The following is a 26,133-nucleotide window of genomic DNA, read 5'->3' as shown; positions in this document are numbered from 1 at the left end:
ATTATACTAGAGGCAAATCGACATGTAAAAGCAATTTGTTTGGGAGTTGTAAAGGTAATTTAAATAAGGACTTAAGAGGTAGGGTCGCCTAGGGAGAAGAGCAAGTTAGTGTTGGGTTAGTGGCAGATAATAAATAAATATCCCGGGCGCTTTAACACCGAAGTACTCCGAGACATGTCACCGCACGGTTATATTATTATATTTGTGGGTCCCGCAATACTAATTTGTAACTTAGATATACTAGAAAATGCCACATTATCTGTGCTGTCGGGAGAGGGGCCGAGGGAGGCAATTTGGGGGAGGTCGTTCATATAATGGACCCAAATCCACTGCGGCAACTTATTCCTTTCCTATTCTTCTAAGTCTTGCTTATTAGCTTCCGGTTCGAGTAAGTGTTTAGGAGAGATTAATTAAATAGCTGCCGGTATTACCGCAATCGCGTTCTTATTTCTTAGCTTCTCATGAGCCTTCCATTTGACTGACTGAGTTTCCTGAGGCGTGGCGGCAGGGGTAGGAGCGTCCATTTTGGGTAAGAATCCTGGTGTAGATCATAGGGAACCATTGCCACGTATTTGGGTGGCGGTGTTGATTGATGTGACGTTGACCTTGGCGGTGACAAATGTACGTGCACCTCCGTTTAACCATGCGGCAGCCTGCGGGGCATGCCGGGGGTGGTGGGGTATTGGTGAACATTGCATTTGTATGGCTTTTACTAGTAAAATAGGTGCCCGAGTAGTGCCTTCTAAGCCGCCGCTGAGCAAAAGATTCAGGCAGTAAAGTTACTGCCAAGAGTTACTGCCCGGATCCCGTCCGGATCCACGCCACGCCAATCCAACAAGATCACTGAACATATCGTCGGTTATCAGAGTGGGAAGTCCCTCGTCACCTGAAGAAGTCAGCGGTTACAGATGAGCTGCGAGAGCGCATTGTAACCCTTTTTCTCTTGGGAACAAGCGAGCGTGATATGCTTCGCATATTCCGTCAGGATGGTTTCACAGTTGAGCCCCGTCGTCTTCAGAAGATTCGTTTGGAGGAAGGTGTACGTCTATTACATTCAACGCGATGGATGAATTAAGCCGACGAGGAAGCACAGACGGTCAAGCTACAAGAAATCGTTGATGAAGAGTTAGAGAAAGGTACAATTATGGACTTTGGCCGGACACATCTCTACTGCCACTTCCGCACTCTTGACCATCGCGACGTCGTTATAACACAAAGGCGTTTATTTGAAGCAGTTAAAAGAGCCAATCCTGAAGGTGTTCGCCGACGACTTTCTCAACATATTCGAGCCAGGAAGAAGCTTCGAGTTTCAGCGACGTTGAGAAATTCCGGGTGGACGTACCGACGGCTTGTCAGGCCGCAGATTCTTCCTTACAAAAGCCGGATACTTTGGGCAAGGACCACGTATCACTCGGTCTGGAGACTGGTGAGTTGTGTTGGTAGGGGCAAAGGTGCCGTTCGTGGTCTGGTACAAAGTGGTGAGTGAGTGCTACGTGCATGGGCTTATGAGAGGTGAAGTCGAAGAGAAGGTGAAGAAAGGCGAAGCAAGGATTGAGCGTGTGGTTTTATGCTGAGCGGTCCATTGTTGAGGGAACTGGCTTCATGATATCAAACCAACTAGCTCTTAATTATTCAAGCTTTTCTAGCTAGGATAATATCTACTATTATCCCAACATCCATATCCTTCGATTCATTAATGATACTTTCATCTTCCCACCAGTGACGCGCCCCTGATTCGATATAATTCCCCCAAACGTCATTCCATAGCCGCCTACCAATCTCACAGGCAAGTCGATGCTCAACAGTACAACTATCTTCTTTAATAAAGCAAGGAAATCTGAGCCGCCGTGGAGTGTTCTCTAGAGTCCTACTGTCAATTTCAAATCCAGCCTCTTCTAGCCAAACGGGAATCAACCTATTTGGTCTTAGACACCTAAAACACTTTTCGAGGTTGAAAATAAGGTACTGATCCATCCACGATTGCAGCTTGTGCACTGGTTCTTTCGGATCCGGGCTTGGGTCAATTACTCGAAGCTCAATAGTACCTCCCGGAACAAGCACTCTATTACACTCCGACAGAACCCGTTTGAGCTGCAAAGCTGGAAAGACAGATGACAAGGAATTAGATCTAATGTGGTCTGTTGAAGCATCTGGAATTGGTAGTCCCTCGAAATCGTTGTCCGATATCATCACTGGCGTGACATTCGGGAAGGGAAAGGCAAGGTTGGCGCTGCCAGTGAAGGCGTATGTTATCCTTGCTGTTGGTTGGAAAGCCGCAAGTTGGTGGACGTCCGCTTTCTTCTATCAGCCAGCATTTTATGGTCTGGGGCTTCATCGGCTCACCTATTCCATGGGCAAGCTCAAGGAGGTTACCAGATCTGTGGGGGAAGGAGGTCAGGTCTGTTGAAGGAGTAGCGGTGGGAATGCGTAAGGTGGGCTCGTAACACCGGAGGTTAAGAGCAGCGAGCACCCAAAGAAACTTTTCCAACTCGATTTCGTACTGCTGGCTTTCGTCCAGCGGCACAATCCAAGCTTCTTGAATGCGTTGAAGCATAGTTTCTCTTGAGGCTCGATCCATTCGTAAAATCAATCGTTGGACGCTCGACATGTCAGAACGGACGGTAAGGGTAGATGCTCTGCTCTTCTGAGACCCTATTCGCTTTCTTGATAAACTCTTCCGACATGATAGGGGTTGAAACTGGGTGTCGATATGACTGGGTATAAGGCGTGGAGGGGATGACGGAGGAGAGCCATGATCGGAATTCGCTGGATCGATTGACTGAAAGTCTCGATGGGAGAGGGCCGCTCTCGTCGTAACAAATTCACTGCCGGTTATCAGGGGACGTATCTGCAAAGAAAGGGATAAATACTTGCCCCTCTAATTTGTGTATCTGGTGAACAACCGATGCCGGCGAATGCTGGACCAAAGAGACCTGAATGGTCAGTACCTTGAACTGAAGTAAATCTTCAAACATTTACCTCTGTGACACCTGGCAGTGAGGATGTTGGTCTTGGCGCCGGTGAAACAATATTTGATTGCGTTCGAACTGGTGTTTTCTCCATTACATTGGTTCCGGGAAGCTCGTACACTTGGTATTTGTGAGCTATTGAAGTTGGATCAATTGCCGGGTTTGAGCTTTTTACAGCAGCATTTGTGTTTTTGGGTGGAGGTGGAGCACTTATGCTATCATACTGAGGGGGGTGTGTGAGCAAAGAGGAATTTGTGGGGGAGTGCACTGCACTGGCATGCATCATGTTTTCCGCAGATGCCTGGATATCGCGGGTTGTACTCTTTGCCTTCCTTGAAAGAGGCCATCGCAAGCGTCGAGAAGATCCCTTCGTATCTGAACTCCTCGCTGATCTATTGTCAGGCTCATCTTTAGACTCTTTCCTTCTAGGTTCCGGTCGCGCCTCCGCAACGGGGGTCCATGTGAGATCTGCGCTAAACATAATTACAATGCTGGTAAATGGGATTCAGTGCTCGCGCGTGGAGGTCGAGTAGGAAGCGCGGACTGGAAAATCTGAGCGTACAAGAGCGTTTGAGCCGTGGAATGCGCCTTACGCGGAGCAAGGCAGCAGGCACTTAAAGGTCATCAGCTCAGTCGACTCTCACAATAGTTGAGCTTTTATCGCCATTTTCATTAATGCCGTCGTGTTCTTCTTGTTATTGATTCGGATGGCATATTAGGAACGTGTATTGAGCCAAGCCGCATGTCATCGGATTGGCAAGGAAAAGGAACCAAAAAAAAAATATGTGACAGGACACGCGAAGACCCCACCAGAACGGAGGCAGGCTAAGAACGGTGTGCGCGACTGACGCAGCAACATATATTCTAATGGTGCGATGCCAAGCCGATAATGTGCTGTTCAACAGGCTGGAGTGCCAATAGATTCAGGATAACAGTAGTTACGCCTCTTTGTCTCATTGACCCCGCACATGAGGACTTATGTGTGCCAATTGCAGGCAGCTGGCAATCGCCAAATTTTATCAGGTGTTTCAGCTTGATCCTGATGACGAGGTCTCGACTCGCCGGAAACGGCAGCAAAGTTCGGCCTCAATAGATGTAGGCCTTTTTCTAGCTGCTAGGCTGAATAACCTATAATGTCTTCATTGCTTCTCGCTGAAAAGCCGTTGCTCCCCTTTCCACTACGCTCTAAGTTGCTTCACACCCAGCTTATACCCAGCTTTCATTTCCGGCTCAAACCGTGAAAATGAGGTATTTCAGTGCCTTGGGACACAAAATCAACCAGCATGTGGCGCAAACAACGTTTGGAAGGTTGTTTCGTTTAGAGGGGAGTAGCCATGTATGGTCAGCCCAATTGCTTAGCAGCCTCTAGCTATTGACAAGCTTTTTTTAGAGCAAAGAGATCAAAAACACCTATTTTTTAACCGAAGTCCGAGCGGGATTGACAACATTTGTTACTATGGCATACATTATTTCGGTCAACGCCGCCATCTTGACCGACTCTGGGGCAACATGTGTTTGTCCTCACAACGCAGATGATCCAACGTGCCAGAATAGCTTAGAGTATTCTAACTGCTTGATCGGTATGAAATATCACAACAATCCATCTCTCCTTGGACCTGGGTTTACTGATTTTCTCTATATCAGATGTCCAACGAGATCTGATTACTGCAACTGCAGCCATCTCAGGGTTTGCAAGCTGTCTGTTTGGACTGACGACCAACCTACCCGTTGCACTCGCTCCAGGAATGGGATTAAACGCATATTTTGCTTACCAAGTTGTCGGTTACCACGGGACTGGCAATATCTCCTATCAGCTCGCCCTCGCAGCCATTTTTACTGAAGGGTGGATCTTTATACTCTTATCTTTACTGGGGATGCGTCAATGGTTGGTCAAAACCATCCCAACATCTATCAAGATTGCGAGCGCATGTGGAATCGGACTATTTCTGGCCCTGATTGGACTGTCGTCTTCGGCTGGAATTGGTGCCATCACTGGATCGTACCCTGCGCCGCTTGATCTCGGTGGTTGCCCACTTCAATATTTGGACGACGTTGGGCATTGTGCAAGCCACAAGATGCAGAATCCGGCTGTAAGCCATTGCATACTCATTGATGGTCCAGCATTACTAACAGCGGAGATAGCTGTGGATTGGAGTATTTTGTGGTGGCATGCTTACCATAATTCTAATGGCTTACAAGGTGAAGAGCGCTATGATTATTGGGATTATCCTGGTGTCCATAATATCTTGGCCGTAAATATGAATCTAAATACTCGAGGCCCCAAGGGACGAACTGCTAATACTTATTAGGCGTACAACCCCTTTTACATACTTTCCATACACAGATGCAGGGAACCAGCGATTTGATTTCTTCAAAAATGTGGCTGGCGTCCATCCAATTCGGAATGTTTTGAATGTGATTGATTGGCAGGCGAGTACGAATCCGGGTCAATTTATCCTCGCACTTATCACATTCTTGTATGTGGACATTCTTGACTGTACTGCAACTCTATACAGGTGAGTGGACCGAGCCTTTCACTCCACTCTAATGCATCCTGATCCTGTCCAAGTATGGCAAAATTTGCTGGAGTTGTCGATCCAGAAACTGGTACCTTCCCACGCTCGACCATTGCGTATTGCACGGATGCATTTTCGATTAGCATAGGCGCTATTCTCGGAACTTCGCCAGGCAAGCAAAAGCCTACCACGCCGTCATGACCTGGTCCGTGGTTCGCTAACTTTTAGCAGTAACGGCATTCATCGAGTCCGGAGCCGGAATTGCGGAAGGGGGTAGGACAGGGCTAACGGCCGTAGTCACTGGATTGTGTTTCCTTTTGTCGATATTCTTTGCCCCTATTTTTGCGTCCATCCCACCATGGGCCACGGGTTGCACCTTGATCATAGTGAGTAATTACGAGTGGGGATTATCCCCAATCCGCAAAAAATCTATTGAAGAACGAAATCGGAGACTAATTCCTGGCAGATCGGATGTATGATGATGCGACAGATTGTAAGCATCAATTGGAAATGCATTGGTGACGCAATGCCGGCATTTGTCACTTTAATTTTCATGCCGTTCAGCTACTCCATTGCCTATGGCTTGGTCGCGTCAGTGAATGCTCTGCCGATGTTCTTGCTGTCGGCTAACTTCTAATCCTTACTTAGTGGTATTTTGACCTATGTTACCATCAACGGGATCTTCTTTCTTCTACGCCTTACCTCTAGAGGACGGCTTGTTCCGGTTGACGAAGGCCTGCGAGAACCTTGGACATGTAAGAACTCTCTTTGACCGACGTGGTACATAATCTCGACTAGCGGCTGATTCATTTTAGTTGACTTTAAGACGGATTTGGCTTGGGGTCCTCGTATACAGAAGGTTAAGGATGTCTTTACTGTAACCATAGAAGATCAAGAGACAATGGAAGCTAATCACACAGGAGGAGGAAATATATCAACGGAAACGTCGAGAGTGGAGATGTAACAGATGAAGAGAAGATTGCGGTGCAAGACGTGAACGGTCAAGACCATTCGTAGGAGGTATCAAGAGCAGCGTCATGCTTTTGCAATGCGAAAACAGAGCAGTTTCATGAATATTATTTGGTGATAACGTTTATGCAAAGTATATTGTCGAATGAGTATCTACTTTAAATAATCCGACGGCAAACGGACCTCTATTTTCGGCGATTTGTGACCATGTTTTTCTACGATAAGTCCACGTGTGTAACCGACTACCAGTACCAAAGCTTGCGCTACCTTATGACTCACCACCCCGTTTCTTGACATCATATGTCTTACTACTTATTTTCATTACCTATTTCTATTACCTATCACTGACTGAGTGACGTTGTCTACAGTGGCAATTGTGGATCATCGTCGTCATTTTCTTGCCACCTACCTCGTGTATATACAGAGACTCTAGAGCTACATTTACAATCAAGTCGCTCGTTCATTTCCCCACACTGCAAAGCTTACAACGTGGCATACTTCTCGCTATGTCTTCGCCATCCGTTTGATCTCCCTGATGACCTTGAACCGGATCAAGTACCGCTGCAGCTCGTTCTGCCGGCCAGACCTCCGCCTGCTGTAGTTGTAGTAGTAGTAGTTGTTGTAGCGCTGCCGACTGGCTGGGAGAGCGGTCGTCTAACGCAAGGCTGAACGCAAGGCTGAACGCAAGGCTGGCCCGCGCCGAGGTGCCCCTGCCGGTGGCGCTTGGAGGTGACGTTCCGTCTCGGCTGAGCGCCCGCTGAGTCGCTGAGCCGCACGTGACCGTGCACCAACAAATATTCGCGAGTATCCACAGCCAAGCCTGCAGCCAAGCCGTGGATATACTCGAATCTTACCCCAACTGATCGAGCCGCTGATGCGCGCGTACTATTGGCCTATTGGTCCAGCCGTGCGCCCATATATTTACCCTATGCGGTAAGGTTACTTATCCGCTCGCTAAGCGGCCAGTAGGTATGCTTTCTCTACCTCTCCTCCCCAGTCTGCGTCTGCGTATATAAAAAAAAAAATAGAACCCCCCTAGGGCGGCTTCTATAATACTAGCAGCGTTCTATTTTAAAAATGGCATTAATTAGTCGCGTAGAGATTAATATCGCGAATAATGCCGAACTACACGCTAACGCGCAGAGTGTTCTCGCCCTTACGCGTGCGAAAAGGCCTAAAAATATATCTCTAGCAAGCTAAAGTAAAAAGAGTTTTAGGTAGGTAGGTAGGTGCTTTATAAAGTAGTATACTTACTCTTCCTAGGCCTTTTATAAGTAGAAGTAGTACTATAATAGTAATACTATTACGAAGGAGAAACTACTCCTTTTCCTTATTAAGGAGGTTATAGGCCGGCTATTAAAAGTAAAAAGCCGTAAGGCTAGCGATAATATACCCTAGGGTAAAACGCGGCTATTATAGTATTTAGTTGGCGGCTATATTACGGCTATAAGGGACCTATACCGGGTGTAGAAGGCTATAGGTATAAATAGCTACTAGTCCCCGCAGGAGGATAACGTTAGGGAGTATCTAAAGCTTCTATAGCGGAGGGACGCGTAGCGCGATAAGGAGTAGTTCGCGGATAAGGGTAGGGACACGCTACTCAATGGGTATACGGAGGACGAGTTTAAGAGCGTCTGCCACGAGCTATAGTCCCGCAGATACTCTTCGCCAGAGTGCTACTTCCGTACGCTCGTGGATATCCTGCTAGGCTACTATATGCTTACCCGCGGCGGCGATAGGCACTCCGCTAAGATTTTAGATCTATTTACCTTTAAATTTAAGGGCGAAGGCCATACCAGCTATATACCCCTTATATTTACTACACGCGCCGGCAAGTAGAACCGACCGAGACCCCGACACGTTCGGGCGGCCCCCGGACGGATACAGCGTTGGTCAAGCAGTGCATCGTCGGGCATGGAAATAACGGATGTGAAAGGCTGGGGCGTGGGAATGTATGAAAAACTCCATAGCGCTTTATCCATAAAAGAGAAAAGTAACATATATCTGCAAACAAGATAGGTTTTAACTTTAACGCTTTGATTGTGGTGAACGCTGAATTGATCTTGCTATTGGTATTGAGCTTCCAAAAAGAAAAATAGTCGACGGACCAAAACCGGTGTATAGAGAAGAAAAGAAGTCCCGGTTCCTAGCAAGCCCCATTTCCCCCAAAAAGAAACTATGATGCCCAGTCAGTTAGCACCAAATGCAATCCACCAAACACCAAACCCTATTATCCAGAATAGAAGGACCTCTCAAACCCTCCAATACGCCGTGTCCGCACCCCCCGCATATGTAACCCCTCCCCCTTAATTGTCTTCTGCTCCAGACGTAGTGGCGCTGGTATTTGTAGCGCTGGCTTCATTCTCTGTTTCTTTCTCCGTCTCGTCCCCACTTGCCCCGGAGCCGACAGCTGTGTTTGGACCCGAGAGTCCACTGTCGCTATTCTGCCGGACTTGTAGTGCGATGGTTGCAGCAATCTTCTCATCGAGCATCTGCACCAGCCGTTCAGAATACTGATCTAATAGCTTGANCATGACACTCTCGTCCACGGTCTTGGATTTGATGGCCTTTTCTCCAACAGCGCGAGCCGTCAGCGCTAGCTCTCGTTCGAGTTCACGCACCGCTTCAGAAGTCAGGTTGTCTGAAGAATTTGCTAGCCGCTTCCGATATGCACGAAGCGTGCGGCAGACCTGCTCTGTCGAGGCACCTAGGCTGCCAAATTCGTGAACAGGACCTCCACTCTTCGTCCGGGATCGTGTATCCAGCGATGGGCGCCTTGACTTTGAGAGCTGCGTATTACGCGGACTGGGTGGTGATGGAGACCTATTCCTGTAAGACTTTCGACTTAAAGGCTGTGCGAATGAGGGTCCCGATGTCTGAAATTCGCGCGGAATGCTTGGCATAGGCGACGGATCTAGCTTCGGTGCTTGTGCTAAGGAGAACTTGGATACTTTCTTGCGCAGCCTGGGAGATCTGCCGCTAGTGGGTGTTGCGACCTCCTCGTCTGGAGATCTTTGAAAGCGAGCCAGCTCCGACTGCGAGAAAACACGCCGTAGAGGTGGCTTACTAGCCAGTAAGTCCTTGTTTGTGGGGGTTGATGCTCCTAAGAGATCCATGGACTTTGACAAATCATTTCGAGGCGGGGACAATTTCATATCGAGGTTCCAGATGAATATTGTACCGTCAACGGCAACCGTAACAAGAGATCTTTGATTGTTGAGTGACTCGGGCTCGCCCTCCAGTTTTGATCCGACAAGGGCTATGTCTGTGACGCCTTCTGTATGACCCCAGTCACGTCCAACTAGCGTCCCACCTTCTTCGTACAATCGAATTGATTTATCTGTGCTAGATACGCCTGCAATGAGTGGAGATCCTCGTGATGTTGGGATATGGACTAAGGATGACACGACGACGGCGTCCCCACCCTCAGAGTCGGATGCTCGAAAGCTGCTAAGTAAATGTCCGTTCCGTAGGTCATATTTGTGGACCTGTCTGTCGATTGTGGAGACAAGAAGAACGTCGTCCTGGTCCGCATCCAGTATCATCGAGACTGGTGTTGCTTTCAAGGTGATAGTACGGAGAATTAAGAATGCGCTCATAGTCTCTCCATCCTCTTCTCTTGAAACCAACTCCCGAACAACAACCGTGCGATCCGAAGAGCAAGAAACGAGCCGATTCCCATTTCTTGAGAATAAAACCCTGGTGACTGCTCCGATATGCTCATCGAGAGTCTGGAGAAGATCCCAGGTATCGTTTTTCTTTGTGAACACTTGAACAGTTCGGTCTCGTCCTGCGCATGCTACATATGTAGGCGTCTTCTCTTCGTAAATTGCTATGTCGGTGATTTCTCCAGCATGAGCTTTGAAGTCGAAGGCACTCTCTTTCGTTTCGCCGTCGATCACCCTATGGTGGTGTTAGCTGTTGTCCTATATCTAACATTTGCTCTAGCAAGATATTGTAAGGGACACAGTAAATTTGATGGTCTTTTAAACCTTTTGAAGGAGAGATGCTAGAAAGCCGTTCATTGACGGTTGAAAACACTCCTCATCATCCTTCTATGCGTGGTTTCTACCGGTGTTCACTCGCGCCATTCAAATTGCTTACCTGAAGATTCCGTATTTGTCCCCCGACAGTAGATATTTGACTCCGGAAGACGCGCACACTGTTTTCAGTTCATTGGGGTCGTCTTCGCCTCCTTCTATTTGCTCCAATGGGAGCTGAAGATTATCTTTGCATACACCATCCTGGCTCCAGAAAAGAATCGACCCACCAGCGGACCAAGTGAAAAATGAAGCGTCGAAGGAATTTGGAAAGTTTAAGGCGTCTACTCCAAGAACAGGTTCTCCGTGAGCCGGTAACTTCTGAACTACATTCCCGAGAGATGATTCGTCGCCCTGCAGGGTAAGGCTCGATAATCGAATGGAATGCCGAGAGTCCACGGTCACTAAGTAATCGATAAGAGGAACCACGGCTTCTACTTGGACCGAATCGGTAGTTAAAGCAACAGCCGGAGACTCCACTCGCGGAGGGGGTGAAGGAGGAGGAGTATGTACAGCAAGAATGTTGTTAATATTCAATGTCTTAAGGCCCCCCTGGTTACCAGCAAGGTGGAGGCGGCCTTTTGAATCAACGGCTAACGCGGTAACTCCGAATCCGGCATCGGCAATCTTGGAGAACCGCTGGGTTCCATCAGAATCGTCAATCAAACAGATATCGCCTTTATCTGAGCAGACTATAGCTTTGCTTGGAGCAACAGCTACCACGCTTGTGAACGTGGCTTCAAGTAAAGATCCGAGAAGGCAATTTCGTCCAGGTAATGTTTTATGTGTAGTACTTGTTAAAATGAATGTTATGTCGCTTTGTCGCGATTTTGCAGTTGGTGAGAGTAAACTCGGATCCTCAGTCCGCCATATTTTGACATGTCTTGTGCCCACTCTAGAGAATTTGTCAGCTTTGTTAATCCCAGTTAAAATAATAAAATGATGTCGCTGCGTTTAGTTATTGATTCTTCAAAGATTGCCGACGTTCTACATGACACCAGACATTCGGGGAATATTTCGTGTAAGAAGATGCGCAAGAGTGAATGACGTACGTGATTAGACTTGAACCTAGCCAAGCCATCTTATTAATATTGCTGGTGCATTTGTTGCTTGCAAATAATGTCGCGGACCCGGTCCGAGAATTTATACTCCAAATGTATAGAAAGCCGTCATTGGCTGAGCCTAAGCTGGCAAGATATTGAGAATCAGGGCTGAAGGAAACGCATCGAACGCCGAATGTATGATCAGAGAGACATGTTAATGGGGTATCAGATGGAGCATCTTTTGATGTAGAAAAGACTAATACTCGTGGTTTGTAGCCGGTCTGCTTAGTTGTCAGCGCGATAATGCGTAGAGGCGGGCCCAATCTTACCTCTCCAATGGCTAAGTATTTCCCGTCCGGGCTGAATGAGACACAGGTCGCGGCCTTTATCCTTTCTCGGGCTGTCCACGTCCTGTTCCCAGGAGAATCGCCCCAGTCGCCTCCAGGTGAGGCGAGTGGAGAAGCCCCAATCCCCGCATCTCGTAGTGAGACTGCCGTCCGACTCCGGCTCTCGTTATTTGTAGGTGTTGATGGGCCACCGTATATAGAGGAAGAGGGGTTGAGGGGATTCGCAGTCGGCCGAGCCCGGTAGAATCGCTGAGAGACTTGTTGGTTGTCGTCGACAGTCGCAATGACTGCTGCGGCACCGGCGGTGAACGCAAAAGACCTGCCGGACGGAAGGCTGTCGAACCCATTGGCGGTGTTTGTTGTAGTTCCAATGACTTGTCGTAGCGACAGATTAAGCTCCTGGCGATTCGACTTCACAGGAGATCTAAGGGAAGCGCTTTTGACGAAGGGCGAGTTTGACGGAGTAAGCTTTAGTCCCCATGCCGGGCTGATCATCCGGGAGTTGGATGGAGTGAGCGACATCTCTCATACCATGGAAGTCGAAGGGTATGATAGCTGAGCATGAGGGACATCTCATCAATGCTTCATCGCAGTCGCGCTTGCCGTATCAATTGGGTAGTCGTCGGTGAGGTGATGGAGAAATGAGAGGCAGAGCTGAAGAGTGTTTTGTTACGGCTGCTCATGCGCGTGATAGGGACTTCAATCATATTAGGGGTAAAAATTCACACATAATGAGATGCACGATGGAACTGTGATCTCACTCACGGCCTTGAAGCTCGGGGGTGTTAATGCAGGTGTGTGGTTTCGTCTCATGCGATGTGAAGGTTGGCTCCCGCGTTGAGAGAAAAGCACGGGCGAGAAAGTAAATAGACAGGGCTAGCGGAGAATAAATAACCGTTCCAACCTCCGCAATTTTTCACCCCAAGCTCGTCGGCAAATCTTGCGGATACAGTAGATTACGTTACAGCAGAGCGAATAAAGAAATAGGCAATGTTAGGTCCATCAATTGGGCCTGTGTGCCTTGGGAGTGAAGCTGGTGGTGTGCTTCGGCTCTCCAAGAGAGCCTTTGTTGCCGTAGACACGACTATTTCGACAAGGCCCTTAACCAGAGGGGGTCAAGGACAAGGGCATAACCAGGAACAACTGTATCCTCGCATCGCATCTGGACAAGGTCATCACGCTGCACTGTGCGTAAGGCGGCACAGTCCCAGTTGCGGCACCCACTTCATCAAGCCGAAGATGCTGACCGAGTCCGGCGTTCAAAGTTCCTTCGCCTCGCTCAGAACATCTTCTACTCAATTTCACAAGTATTGCCAAGCTGTTTACGAGAATTTGCTTAAGATATCCGCCTGGCTAGCTGGCACGGCTAAGTGCCTTGCGTACCCTCAACCCACCGTCTTGTTTAGTTGGGAGCTGATCGGACTTGTCAACGATCCGCAGAACGTTTACCAGCCTACTCCTCCAAGGGTGGTATTCGTTCTCATGGGAAGCATTGCTAGTGGGGACAGCCCTTACCAGTAACAGGGAGTATTGTCGGCATTGTTGCAGCTTTTCAACCATCCAGGCTCTTGTCACCTACTTCGCAGCATACAGAGATGCTCCGGCGGAACTGAACAGACTACATCGTCAATATCTAATACAATCGATGAAAATTCCCACCGATCACGAACAGGTCATATCTTTGGGCCTATTAGCGTAGACATCGGAAAGGATGGCTACACCAAAGGAAGGTGGACGGAAATGCTCCAGGAGTACTACAACGCTCACCTGGAATTGGATGAAGAATTGTCTAAAATCAATCGGGAAAGCGACAAAGTTAATTCACTTTTCAACTGGCATAGAAATTTGTGGATCTTCAAGAGAAAAGACCTCGAAGAATCGGTCAGGCGGGTAGAGACGTTGCGAATGCGTATGGCCGTTGCCTTGAACGCAACAGTAGAGTGAGCGATCCCTTGAGATGTGTCTGCGTTTACAACCACCAACTTACCCCTTGGAAGGGATATGGGCCATTTAAAAGACACACTGGAACGAACTGAATCGCGAATACCGGAGGGTCCAATTTGACTGCCACCTCCTAGGCCTCCGAATGAAGATCACGAACTCGCCCGACCGTTGAACCTGTACTCAAGTTCTATTTTTGGAGAGTCAGTGACTGATATTGTCAGGACTTCTTTGGATTCACGCTAGAAATTTGCACATACGCGCCTAAATTCATTTAATACTATGAAGAAATTCCTAATGCTTCGTTCGGTGCTTTGACAACGCCGAAGCGCGCATATTTGTGTACGGCGACAATTTGGAACCTCCTCTACTCTGCTCAAGAAGTGAGTAGGTGCTTTCTCAAATCCTCCCATTAATTGTAAACTTCCGGAATCACCTGTACTCCAAGTATGCTCACTACCAAGACTAAGCAAATTCAACCAAGGCTTAGTGTGTGAATGCCAGGGGGTAATCAGATAAGTTTCTAGAAGTCACTCACACGAGTAGATACACTACCGAATATGATTCTTAGGGCCTGCATCCACCTTCAAGTTGATCATGCAATCGATTTCCAGCCTTTCCCCCTCCCATCCAGTATCCGAACTGCAAAGGCGCAAGAAGTGCACACGAGCATGAGGAAGCCAATGTAAATTATCATCCCGGTGAGGTCTTGGGGAGCAACATCGCGATTTTTCACATCTCTGAGAATCGCACCAGCTATAGGAATGCCGACGAGATAACCTACTCCCCGCGCATAGCTGAAGACACCCGTAGATGCAAAATACATCTCATGACTAAATAATTGGACACTCACACTACCATACAATGTCGGGAACACTCCGCCAGCTAGGCCATGAAGAATGATGAATGTTAACCACATGCACTTGGTACCAGTCTTCGCCCCAATAAGCCAGAGGATCCATGTGCTTAATGTTGTTATTACCATAGCAATGGAAGGGTATTCTGATGGTTATCTTATCTGCGATGTGTCCTATTGCGATTCTGGAAGGCGATCCTATATCATTGTTTAAAGCCAAGAGAAAAGCGCTTGTTCCGGCACTATATCCAAGGGCTCTGCTGAGATCGGGTTCTAATCTCATTGGAGTATTCATTGTAAGGGCGCTGAGGAGGTTAATGAGGATGGTCAAAATGAAAACCGGCTCCTTCTTCAACTTCCAAGGCGACGATATCGCAAGTGATTAGATTGATGGAGCATAGGACACCTAACGTCTTGCGAGGGCCTAATTCTTTAAGCATTACTCGTATTATCGATGCATAAGCCAGCCTCCCAAGACCGGACGCTTTCAGGCTAGCCTAAGATTCTCAAATCACAAAAAAACAACTTACCGGCGATAATCACCCCCATCGCTTTCCCTGACCGCTGTGAGAACTATTCCGGCACGATATTTGAAAGAGGGTACTGCAGGAGGCCATTTCCGACTCCAGCAATAACGCCTTGCGTGAGGAGTAGATGCCAATACTAGATGAGTGCAAGATGAGCAACTACTCTTTGTAAGAGTCAAAGCAACCTACTCTCGTACTGGCTGCTGCCGTTCCCAAACCAAGCCCATAAAGCAAGGCGCCAGCCATGACCATTAACCTGACACCCTTTTTATTTCTCATCGCAGGTGTGAGCATAAATCCAAAAAGCGCTACAACACCGCCTCCGGCTATACTACCTATTGCTGCCAACCCTGCTCTATCTCTAGCCTCGTTTGCCAGCGTAATACCTTGCGACGTCGAGGCGCTATTTTGTGTAGTAGGCCTGAAGTACACCAAATGCTTGGGAGAACCCTGTTGCTTAGTCAGTAAGTTTTCAACTCTCCTGGACTTTCGTAAGGTTCCTTACCAGGTATTTGGAAAATAGCGACAAAGGTTGTCAATATAACAATGGTCTGCTGTGTTTGATCTACTTTCCCTCCTCTTGGGGCGCTCCCTCATCCTCTGTCACTGTAGAGGAAGCCTCTCCAGCACCTTCTTAGACTCCACATATGTATTTCTAGCTTCTACCGAACAGTCGATTTGCAGAGATCTTTCTGAATCAATTGACTCTGATATCCGGGCTTTTGCGGCGCTAGTTGCAACATCTCCAACGCCTGTCGGCTCCGGGAAAGCAATACGATGCAAAGGAAGATTTACCACATTCATTCATTCCGAAGCTTTTAGCTTGTAAGCCGGAGAGAAAAGAGGCATATGAAGATATCTATGCATATTGTTGGCGGGAGGGGTGAAGGTGACGTTCACAGGCGCTTCCTGCGACCACGTGATAACTAGTATGAAGTCACTTACACGCCAACCGTCCTCACATTGCATCGTGATACATATCGCACTTCCATCTTACACGAGCAATAATTTTAATTCAAAAAGTAAGTCTGATAAAGTTCTAGATATGGTATAGCTGTCTCCTCCCAACAAAGTGTGAATTTTGGAGGCCCACTACAACACACAACTATCTTGAACCCAGTATGATGGAATGAGGCACATGCTTTTGTCGTCAGGGTGCTAAAGCTCACTTCGACACTTACGCGGACCACCGTTCAGCTTACAGTTAACCATTTCATGATTTATGATCCATAGCGTTCACGCTGTACCCAAAAGATCTGAGTCCTTGATTCTAGTTACCGTCAAAGTGTTTTTACGATGGGCGCCTCGAAGCAAGCTTAATTAATAAACCCACCATATGTGGCGGAAAAAAAAATACACTACTCAGAATGCTAACATGATACAAGGCACGAGTTGGTGTGTTATGAATATTAACCTCTTAGCACTCAATTTGATTAATTCCATGGCCAGTCAGGCCCAGAAAAGCCCAAGTATACTAGTCCATGTCACGGAGCTTGCCAGGTTGGCCGCGGCGCATGGGTTATGAATAAGCTGAAACTTCACACTCATCCATTTATTCATTGCCGATAGAGTTGTAAACAGTATGTAAGACAGTAGTCTTCCCACGTACTCTGGATGGCGTCATTCGCATCCCGAAGCGGCAGACTTAAGCGAGAAGATCTTCGAGAAATTGTTCCAAGTCCACTGCGCAACATTTCAGCCATTGTCCTCCACCATCTCAGGTCCTATATTTCTCACCGCTCTCTCGAGCACCTTTACCGCCGGATGCATGCTGTAGCGTGGCGGACACTGCGCTCGGCGTCTAAATCCAGGTGTCCTGCCAGAGTCATCAGCGGCCGTCGATATCCCCATGCGCCGCGAACGCGACCTTTCCACTCCACTCGCAAATACTCGCAAACATCCACGCCACCGACAGATCCGCAAAATCCTACAATAGAACAAAATGGCCGGACTGATCATGATCGGGATAACCCCGCGGCGGCGGAGGCTTCTGGAGACGCGGCCAAGCCCGAGGAACCAGAAGTCATCGCGAAGAAACTGCAACGATCAAAGGAGATGGTACGGCACTACGGCTCCGCGTTGAAGCGTTCACAGCGGAATAATCGTTCTCAGGATCTCCCACCCATATACATACCCAATTGGTTTCTGAGGAGGAATGTGGTGCTAGACAAAGAGTATCAGAGGATGCAGAAGAACTGGCTAATCTGTAGGGAGTGCGCCCTGACGGTGAAAGATAAAGAGAGTGGAGAGACGTACGCGGCTTTCCCGTTTCCAGCTCCACTACCCCACATTATGCGGATCCTGGAGGACTTATCCAGCACAATCGGGGAGGTCGCATGGGTTCAAGAACAGAAACGGAGGTTATGGCCTCCTGATGGCGATCCTAAAACCTACACCGAGGCTCTTTCACAAAGGCTTGAAAAGAAGGATATGATGCCTAAAGGAATAATGAGGCTCGCGCAAGAGCCTTTGCCACCGGGAAAGCAAATACATGAGAACGGCTTGGATGCTTCTACCAATATCCTTAGAGATCCGGTTAGCTCTCACCTCCATTTTTGGATACTTGCCGAAATCACAGCTACGATAGCCGCATGCCTCTCCGTTGTGCGACCTGAGCTCGGCGTATCATTCCCAGCCGCGAAAACTAATATAACGTTACACTGTCCTGCCGAAGGAAATAGTGGATTCCTTCCCGAACTCGTGCATTCGATTGCAGGCGAAATTGGGGTAGATGTTGTTCAATTAGATGCTCAGGATTTTGCTGAAATAGCAGGAGATTATTTGGGCGAGGGCCTGGAACCGTCGTCAGATTCCATTCGCTCTCTAGGTTATGAGACATACCGTTTCAAGTCCGAGCTTCAGGAAGATATCGAAGAGATAGAAGAAAATGAAGAAGGTTTGGACGAGGAGGATACGCCTGAAAACTCCCCTCCGTCGTTTGGTTTTCCCAGCCCTAAACCCTTTCCCAGGAGTGCGAAACCTCCAAACCTAATGGCTGGAGCTGTGCACGTATTTAACCTGGAAAATCTCGCGAAGTCACCTATACTCAAGGCTCTTAGCATGCAGAGTGGTGGACGAGATAGGGGGACCATGATATCATCATCAAATCCATTTTACGGCAGACTTCAGTCTCAAAACGAGGTGCAATTGGAAGACATGAAATTGACCGCTTTACTTGAGGCCCTTATAGACTCTGACGAGCTCAAGCGGAGTATTATAGCGGCTGAGTCAGGTGTTAATGAACAAGGAACTTCCGAAGCCAAGCCAGTCGCAACAGATGCGCCTAAATTTTTCGATTTCTCTCTCAATGCTACACCACCCGTAGACGTGGATCTGAGTCCTATGCTCTCTAAAAATGCGCAGTCGAAGATCTCACTCACATTACAAATTCAGCCTTCACAGCAAAGTTACCTCAAACACTCTAGACCTCAAAATAAAAAGATTATTCTAATCAGAGATATCAAAGAGCTTGGAGCTACTCGCCGTGGCAGTCAAATACTTCAAAAGTTACAGGATATCATTCGAAAACGAAGGGCCGAAGGGGAACAAATTATGGTCGTAGGCACAACTTCCTCGCCGGATCTGGTTCCCGAGGTATCAAAAAGCGGTATAAAAAGTCTGCAGTCGGAAGGCAACGATTCCTACTCAAGGACGATTGTGGTGCCGCCGCTCAACGCCAAAAATGCAAATTCCTGGTACAGCTTCCTTCCTAAACGCTCGGACGGTGCGGACTTGAGGATGGGGACCGAAATGCAGAGAAATGCAGATATCAACTTCCGCCACATTCAGGACATGTTGAGGCGGCTCGATCCTGCTGTTACTGCCGACTTAATAGATCCTGAATGCGCTTTACACCTCCCATTTCCTCCTACCAATCAAGAGGTCTTTATGGACAGAGTCCTATCTTTTGACGAAGTCCATCGTATCGCACTTGCAGCTATCGGAATCCATCTTTCTCGACCAAAACCTAGTCTCCTCTCAAACGCGCATCTCTCACTGGCTATGTCGCTGCTAGATCTGAGCGACGAAGTCAAGTTTAATTGGGCTACGCAAGAGACTCTGGAGCGTACGAGGGAAAGCAAAACTGCCTCTTCGGTTATTAAATCAACTCATGAAGTGCGGCGAGACCGAATCAGTAAAGCTAACAAGCATGAAAAACGACTCCTCGGTGGCGTTATCAATCCTGAAAAGATCAACACGACTTTCTCCGATGTACACGCGCCCAAGGAAACCATTGAAGCGTTACGCACTCTAACCTCACTCTCGTTGCTCCGACCAGAAGCCTTCCAATATGGCGTTCTCGCTACAGATAAAATTCCAGGTCTACTCCTCTACGGTCCACCGGGCACAGGAAAGACTCTCCTGGCCAAAGCGGTTGCGAAAGAGAGCGGAGCAACCGTCCTAGAAGTGTCCGGCAGCGAAGTCTACGATATGTATGTCGGTGAAGGGGAAAAGAACGTCCGCGCCATCTTCTCTCTTGCCCGCAAGCTCTCTCCGTGCGTCGTGTTCATCGACGAAGCCGATGCGATTTTTGGTTCCCGTGATGGTGGCCGTCAGCGCACCTCACATCGCGAAATCATCAACCAATTCTTGAAGGAATGGGATGGCATGAATGATCTCAGCGTCTTCATTATGGTCGCCACGAACCGCCCGTTCGACCTAGATGACGCTGTGCTACGCCGGCTTCCCAGGCGTCTTTTAGTGGATCTGCCTACGCAAGCTGATCGGCAAAAGATCCTAGCAATCCATCTCAAGGATGAACTGCTCAATAAAAATGTGAATCTTGAGGAGCTGGCAAGACGGACGCCATTATACAGTGGTAGCGATTTGAAGAACATGGCGGTTGCGGCCGCTTTAGCCTGCGTACGAGAGGAGAACGAGAACGCGGCGACAGCTGCTGCAAAGGCACTATCTACTGCGGACACCTCGAAACCAGAAGACGGTGAGCAGGCAAACCAGGCAGAACAAGATGCACCGAAACTCGTCCCGGGGCAGAAGTACGAATTCCCGGAGAAGCGTACGCTGCATGCGCGCCATTTCGACAAGGCGATGCAGGAGATCAGCGCGAGTATATCCGAGGATATGTCATCGTTGTCTGCAATCAAGAAGTTCGATGAGCAGTTTGGTGATCGCAAGGGCAGAAGGAAGAAGAGTGCATATGGCTTTGGGATGCAGCCCGAAAAGGATGAGTCGGCTGCTAGGGTCAGGGCTTGAGGATTGCATGGGAGGATTTTGGCTAGAAATGGACTAGAGGAGTTACCGTAAAATTATTTGTACAAAACCAAGCCAAAGTACTGGTTTTTGGACTGTTTCCATATGTGGCTCTAGGTTCATCGACTAAGGGATATTAAGTAGGTGCTTGGTTGGAAGTAAATACATTACTAGTTTGTAAGATTTATTTATTATTAATTTGGGGTGCTGAACCCCTTGTGCAGTCACCTATAGAAAGTCATTTGTCAACGCCTAACTAAAAATCTAAACATATCTATAACTTTTAACTACGCTAGTGTAAGACGGACAAGTCACTCATAAGAACTCTGTCGATTGAAGCTGGCTCTAGAAGCTCTCTATATACATGAGGTCGGGGCAAACGACTGACGACGACGCTGACGACGATTTTGGAGCTATTACTCAATCGCCATCAGGTCGATATTGCCACTCAGTCGGTGATAGGTAATGAATAGGTAATAGAAAATAGATAGTAAGACATACGATGGCAAGAAACAGGGTGTGAGTCATAAGGTGGTACTTGACAGTGACCTCAACGTTCGACAGCTAGTTATATGTATAAATATATTATAACACACAGGGCATTCAAATGGGAGCAAGGGCAGGATAACATCAATTTCACAGTATTCTCAATTCAATGGAAGCATGGTACGATCGGCAGACAGGGCAAGATAGGCAATCTGAAGATCAAGTCTTAGTTCAGAAGACTGTCTCCAAGCGGTGACCTACGGTGCTTTTTCCTCCCGTTGATGTAGTACGGGCATGCTACCTAGAGGGGTACATGCTGTATTACCACTCGTCTCCCTTGGAGGTTTTTTTTGTACCTAACAAGAACGGCGTTCGTCTGCATGGACCTAGATAGGGACCGCATCAGACATTAATAGAACAAATATATATAAATATATTATATTAAATGAAATGTCTTAATTTAATTTAATTATTTTTATATAACTTACACTAAATATTTCCGGGAGATGGGAGGATGAGAATTTCTTGGCCCGCTGTGTTATTGCTCGCTAGCGGCATTAATAAAATTACTATATTTTCCTAAGCTGATATATTCGGAATATAAACTGCGAAAATTTTCCAAAAGCACTCATAATCATGACATGAGATTGAAATTGTGGGATTAACCATCTACTGTTTTCCTTCCTTCGCCCAAATATGCTGGTGCCAACTCTTCCATTGAATTCGCTGAATTATTTTCTCTTCCACTCTCCGAGCTCGCGTCCGCCCTTCTTTCTCGAGATATCGGCTGTTTCCTTTCCGACAGCTCCATCTCCAACAATTGCCTATCCATTTCCGAGTACATATCCACAGTCCTATTTGGTGATTGAGCGGAGCCGGAAGTATTCCGCAGAGTCGAGCCAACGGTAAACCGTTTTGGGACAGATTGCGGGGCGCTCGACTGACATTGGCTTAGGAAGTCATTGGGAAGAAACCAGGAGGCTAGTGGACGAAGGGGCGGGACGGAGACGCAGATAATTCCTAAAGAGCACTCCACGATTGACCAATTGAGGGATGAGACAACATCGTCTAGACGTGAGGTTTAGCGTCAGCACGCTGGCCATATAGCAGAAAAGGAAGAGTAAGAACTTACATGTAATGTCAGCCCTCGTCAACATGTGCAAATTTGCGATCCGGAATACGCTCGCTATGCACGCACTGTATTCCATTAGCAATTTCCGATAGCCAGTCCTGGATTGGGGAGACGGACACTGCGCCCACCAAAAACAAAAAGCAAATGACCAATTTCTGTCTTCTGGGCAGCTGCAGGCGCCAGAAATACGGCAGTGGTATCGTGCAGAGCATAACATCGGTTGCAATGGTGATCGCCGCACTTGCGTATAGGTAGTGCACATATGGATAGCATCTGCGATTGGTAATCGTAAAGTCCCATGCCGCCTTCACAGGGCTGCATTGGAAAATCGTGGCGAAAACGGAACATAGCCAGAGAAGACCAACCACGACACCCGTTGCGTACATTACCAGGCGAAGGCTTCTATTTGGCAGGATCCGGACGTACGATACGACAATAGAGAGCTTGGTGAAGGAGATGGCGCAGGCGTAGAATAAGTAGCAGACGAAGAGGAGCTGGAATGATCAGTAAGTGCGTTCTTCTAAGGGTAATCATGCCATTGAATGAGTGATTGAAGATGACGCGGAGTTTTTCTCTCCATATAAAACAAAAACGGTGTGTCAAAGTCTAGACACTAAATTCGAAATATGTTTCCAGCGTAGACGGGGTGATAGCAGTGATGAAACGACGAACCTGAATGCAGTGCTTGGTTTCGCTCAGGATGTTGGTAAGATCTAAGTTCCACACGTGCTGTCCCAGGCCATATTTTGTAGCTATTTCTCCATGCCATCATCAGAATGCGTTCGTTCATAAAAGACTCGTGGGTTCATACCAGCCAGTGTAGTTGCAGACAACGCTACGGTAAAGACCGCCCCAAAGATAATGAGGACTGGGCCACAGTAAACAAGATCAGCTTATCATGAGCAGGTAAATTTGAAGGATTCGTGATGCCACATACCATCGTCTAAGAAGACACGTCGCACTATGTAGGCTCGGACGAGAGCACGCACTACGACAACTAGGCTGACGAGGATGATAGACGTAATTGTGACTTTGAGTATTGCTCCTTTGTTTGTAGAGTGATCACCAAAGTCGAATTGTGAGATGTCAATATTATAAAGCTGGGTAGGAGACTGACCCATGCTCGACAAAAGAGTGAGAAAATTTCTTAAGTCATGTCTAAGTCAGACTAGGGCGTACGTAGCATTTTAGATGCAGAGAGAAGGATTCTATGACTGAGCGGATGCTGATATCGAGCGGCATTTGATAAAAATTGTGGCTGTTTTAGGATGACGGCCGCTATACTGGTGCCGTTATACCCTTGGCGCATCCAGCTGAAGGCGCGTGTTGATCTTAGCGATCAAACGGCACCATTTTATACCTTTAAAGCAATAAGCACGACCATTTTGACGTATTTTAACATATTGGGTATGAATACGTGTAGTTTGATCTGCGCGATCAACACCGGATGCAGATGGGAAAGACTTCACTCAGGGGGGCCCTTTTTCCTGGGTCAAACAGGTGGTTCGCAAGGCTGTCTGCGAACAGATCCTTCCGGCCGCGCGTGCTGGCCTAGTCTTGCCAGCTGACAGCGAAGTTGGTGAAACACCCCAATGAGGCGCGAGATGGTTTACCAGCATGTTCTCAGAGCGGTCTGTGTGTTTGCACCCGAATTTTGGGCTCTTGGGATATTCCGATATCCTAGAGGCGGGGCGTGGGCGGGGCCTGGACCGACCCTGGAACACGCAAACCTATGGATCACGAATCTAATAATCCAGGATGTGTCCCTGCAGCATAACCGCATTTAACTTAGCTGTTCGATAAGCCGAGCCCCCCTTGAAAGCCGGACCGAACCCATGGGGTATGCCGTGCTCTCGAAGCGGGACTTGGCTTCCACCACGCGGCCAAGCATCAGTCTGAGCTTCTTCCGCTTCCCTAATTGTTGCAGCGCATTTATATTCATAGAGCAGAGGTGGAAGTTAGCATATAGTATGGCGGCGCGGAATAAATTCCTAAAGAGGTACGCACCTCTCGGCACGTACGCTCCGCTTCTCAAATCGTGTGGTGGCTGAGATGCATGTTGCATAACAACCCATGCTCCCGTTCTTGCATCCTTCCCCCATCCTGCATCTCTTCCCGTGCTCCCCTGGTCGCCATTGTCCATATTCGTTGTCTTACTTAATCTTCTATGTCTAACCTTTAGCGGCCGGTATCAGAAATTTACAAGCCACTTCCATAGTCGCATAATTTTTCCTCGAGTCATTTCCTTTATTCAGCTCACATGGTTTCAAAGCAAATCATTTTTGCTTCGTTGGATTGTTCTATTAGCCACTCGTTGTCAAGGCTAAGTTTAGTGGCAGAAATTAGAGTAGGTACTCTCTATCCTGATGCCTTCGGTGATGAGCTGATGATCGTCTTGATAATATAACATCTACATTCTGGGGTACGAGGCTCTACCCTATGTGTGAAGCAGAGTTCTCAAGATTCTCAATCCTTCCTCGCAGAGCCGCCAGGTAACTCACAAAGCTAGCGATGTGCTCTAAGTGTTACCAATACTTGACGAGATATTCGCTAATTGGCAGAGGTCAGGCGAGTGAAAAGGTGGAAATGAGAGTAAAGACTTACAGACAATACGGACTAAACATGAACAGGCAGTCCACCTGCAGAGATATTACTACATTTAAATAATACAACCATCGTACAGAACTGGAAACATTAGCGGCGATTGAATGTTTGATTCGGTATGAGACGGTGAAAATTGATCAAGTCGCTGCAACAATGGTGGGAGTATTGTCGATCGTTGGCTAAATTCGGGAACGACTTCCTGCATACCTCGTGTCAACACCAGGCACCCACTTACTCCCCGCAGTACAAAAAAAAAGGCTATAGCCCGTCAAGCCTGATAACACGCAAAGTTATGCTTCTTAAGCCGTCAAAACTATCTTCATCCCTTACACCACCTTCAAACAATGCTCCACGATGCCACCATCTCTAGCCAGGATAATCACCACCCTCTGCAGCCTCCCCGGTGTCCTAATTTCCACTATCATCTTCGTCCCCACATCCCTCCTCCTGCACCACTACATCCGCACCCACGGCCCCATCCCCAGCGCCTCCACAGCCATAAAACTAAACAGCCGCCTCTACGCCATCATCTCTCTCTACCTCTTGCTCAGCATCGCCCTCCCAGCCTCTCTAACCCCCTCTCCCCTCCCCAAACTCCTTCTTAGCAATGGCCAAAATGATAGCTACCAACGCACCGCCTACCACCTCTCCAAGCTATACGAGTATGTCGACATCTTCAACGTCCTCGCGGCCGGCGGCGCTGTCGACCTGCACTTCGCGTTCTACCATCTCACGACGCCGTACCTGACGCTTTTTCGGGTAGTACCCGACCTGCCGTCGACCAGGGGGTGGAGCGTCTTCGCGGCGCTGAACTGCGCGCACCATGTGCTCATGTATGCGTATTTCGGCGGCGTGGCGGCAAGCTGGACAAGGCCGGTGTTGCCGTGAACCGGAATGCTGCAGCTTGTGGTGGGGGTTTGGGTGGAGGTGGGGCTGTTGAGGGAGGAGTTGGGGCGGGGGAGACAGGGTGGGGATGGGGGATGGGTGGATTTGCTGGAGGAGAAGAGGTGGCGGAATGGGTTTGCGGCGGGATTACTGGGGTGTTATTTGGTGCTGTTTTTGCGGTATTTGAGAGTTAAGGCTAAGGAAAAGGAGGTAGAAGCCGGGGCGAAGGAGAAGTAGAAGTGTCGACCTGAATCAGGTTATTTTATCACCGACTCAGCTACCTCCCATTGACTCAGTCATTGACTCGGTCATTGACTCGGTCACCTACCCCTTGTTTCCATTGCCACCCCCATACCCCCTTCTCGTTCTCATTTCCTACACCTTTCCTATGTATATATAGAGGCTCTTAGAGCCACATTCAATAGACAGAGTCATCATTCTTTTCTTACAATCGGTGCACGGACTACCGATCGACGGGAAGGTACTAGATCACTGAATAGGCGCGGACGAGAAAATGGATGTGGAGCTCAAGGAGGAAGAATCTACGGAACTTGATTTCTTAAGTAGAATCTCTAAGGTAGCCGGTGCACTATCCCGGACGCTTTGC

At 48.0% G+C, this 26,133-nt stretch overlaps 9 protein-coding genes across 9 annotated transcripts; 6 read left to right on the top strand and 3 right to left on the bottom strand.

Annotated features, from left to right (window-relative positions):
- Positions 1–856: 856 nt before the first annotated feature.
- Positions 857–1,636, top strand: K441DRAFT_660511 (uncharacterized protein; the record flags this gene model as incomplete). The annotated part of the gene is made up of 1 exon (XM_067648711.1): positions 857–1,636. A coding segment is annotated over exon 1 (338 nt), but the record flags the coding sequence as incomplete, so codon positions are not given.
- On the bottom strand, positions 1,608–3,731 carry K441DRAFT_696679 (uncharacterized protein). The gene is made up of 4 exons (XM_067652915.1): positions 2,980–3,731; positions 2,875–2,933; positions 2,344–2,825; positions 1,608–2,294 (listed from the first exon to the last, which is right to left on the bottom strand). The coding sequence occupies exons 1-4, from the start codon at positions 3,448–3,450 to the stop codon at positions 1,633–1,635; spliced, it is 1,674 nt and encodes a 557-aa protein (XP_067503703.1). The 5' UTR covers positions 3,451–3,731; the 3' UTR covers positions 1,608–1,632.
- A 481-nt stretch (positions 3,732–4,212) lies between these two features.
- K441DRAFT_687366 (purine transporter) lies at positions 4,213–6,257 on the top strand (the record flags this gene model as incomplete). The annotated part of the gene is made up of 9 exons (XM_067652089.1): positions 4,213–4,305; positions 4,360–4,549; positions 4,614–5,059; positions 5,112–5,221; positions 5,279–5,485; positions 5,539–5,657; positions 5,717–5,871; positions 5,952–6,076; positions 6,134–6,257. 9 exons carry the CDS (start codon positions 4,213–4,215, stop codon positions 6,255–6,257), a joined length of 1,569 nt encoding a protein of 522 aa, XP_067503702.1.
- Positions 6,258–8,760: 2,503 nt separating this feature from the next.
- Positions 8,761–12,406, bottom strand: K441DRAFT_677698 (WD repeat protein-like protein; the record flags this gene model as incomplete). Its single annotated transcript, XM_067651094.1, has 4 exons — positions 8,761–10,357; positions 10,559–11,389; positions 11,547–11,818; positions 11,867–12,406. 4 exons carry the CDS (start codon positions 12,404–12,406, stop codon positions 8,761–8,763), a joined length of 3,240 nt encoding a protein of 1,079 aa, XP_067503701.1.
- A 986-nt stretch (positions 12,407–13,392) lies between these two features.
- K441DRAFT_721439 (uncharacterized protein) lies at positions 13,393–14,151 on the top strand. The gene is made up of 2 exons (XM_067654059.1): positions 13,393–13,828; positions 13,882–14,151. Exon 1 carries the CDS (start codon positions 13,625–13,627, stop codon positions 13,826–13,828), a length of 204 nt encoding a protein of 67 aa, XP_067503700.1. The 5' UTR covers positions 13,393–13,624; the 3' UTR covers positions 13,882–14,151.
- A 1,258-nt stretch (positions 14,152–15,409) lies between these two features.
- Positions 15,410–16,035, top strand: K441DRAFT_660503 (uncharacterized protein). The gene is made up of 2 exons (XM_067648710.1): positions 15,410–15,658; positions 15,714–16,035. The coding sequence occupies exons 1-2, from the start codon at positions 15,453–15,455 to the stop codon at positions 15,844–15,846; spliced, it is 339 nt and encodes a 112-aa protein (XP_067503699.1). The 5' UTR covers positions 15,410–15,452; the 3' UTR covers positions 15,847–16,035.
- Positions 16,036–16,972: 937 nt separating this feature from the next.
- K441DRAFT_687364 (AAA-domain-containing protein) lies at positions 16,973–20,422 on the top strand (the record flags this gene model as incomplete). The annotated part of the gene is made up of 1 exon (XM_067652088.1): positions 16,973–20,422. One exon carries the CDS (start codon positions 16,973–16,975, stop codon positions 20,420–20,422), a length of 3,450 nt encoding a protein of 1,149 aa, XP_067503698.1.
- A 1,010-nt stretch (positions 20,423–21,432) lies between these two features.
- K441DRAFT_637026 (uncharacterized protein) lies at positions 21,433–23,221 on the bottom strand. Its single transcript, XM_067646495.1, has 6 exons — positions 22,975–23,221; positions 22,849–22,905; positions 22,710–22,789; positions 22,155–22,531; positions 22,038–22,102; positions 21,433–21,973 (listed from the first exon to the last, which is right to left on the bottom strand). The coding sequence occupies exons 1-6, from the start codon at positions 23,156–23,158 to the stop codon at positions 21,567–21,569; spliced, it is 1,170 nt and encodes a 389-aa protein (XP_067503697.1). The 5' UTR covers positions 23,159–23,221; the 3' UTR covers positions 21,433–21,566.
- A 1,774-nt stretch (positions 23,222–24,995) lies between these two features.
- Positions 24,996–25,765, top strand: K441DRAFT_721421 (uncharacterized protein; the record flags this gene model as incomplete). Its single annotated transcript, XM_067654058.1, has 2 exons — positions 24,996–25,303; positions 25,405–25,765. The coding sequence occupies 2 exons, from the start codon at positions 24,996–24,998 to the stop codon at positions 25,718–25,720; spliced, it is 624 nt and encodes a 207-aa protein (XP_067503696.1). The 3' UTR covers positions 25,721–25,765.
- Between the last annotated feature and the right edge of the window lie 368 nt (positions 25,766–26,133).

This window comes from Cenococcum geophilum (genome assembly GCF_001692895.1).
Source record: "Cenococcum geophilum 1.58 unplaced genomic scaffold K441scaffold_23, whole genome shotgun sequence".
Classification (NCBI taxonomy): domain Eukaryota; kingdom Fungi; phylum Ascomycota; class Dothideomycetes; order Gloniales; family Gloniaceae; genus Cenococcum; species Cenococcum geophilum.
This window is presented reverse-complemented; position numbering and strand designations above follow the sequence as displayed.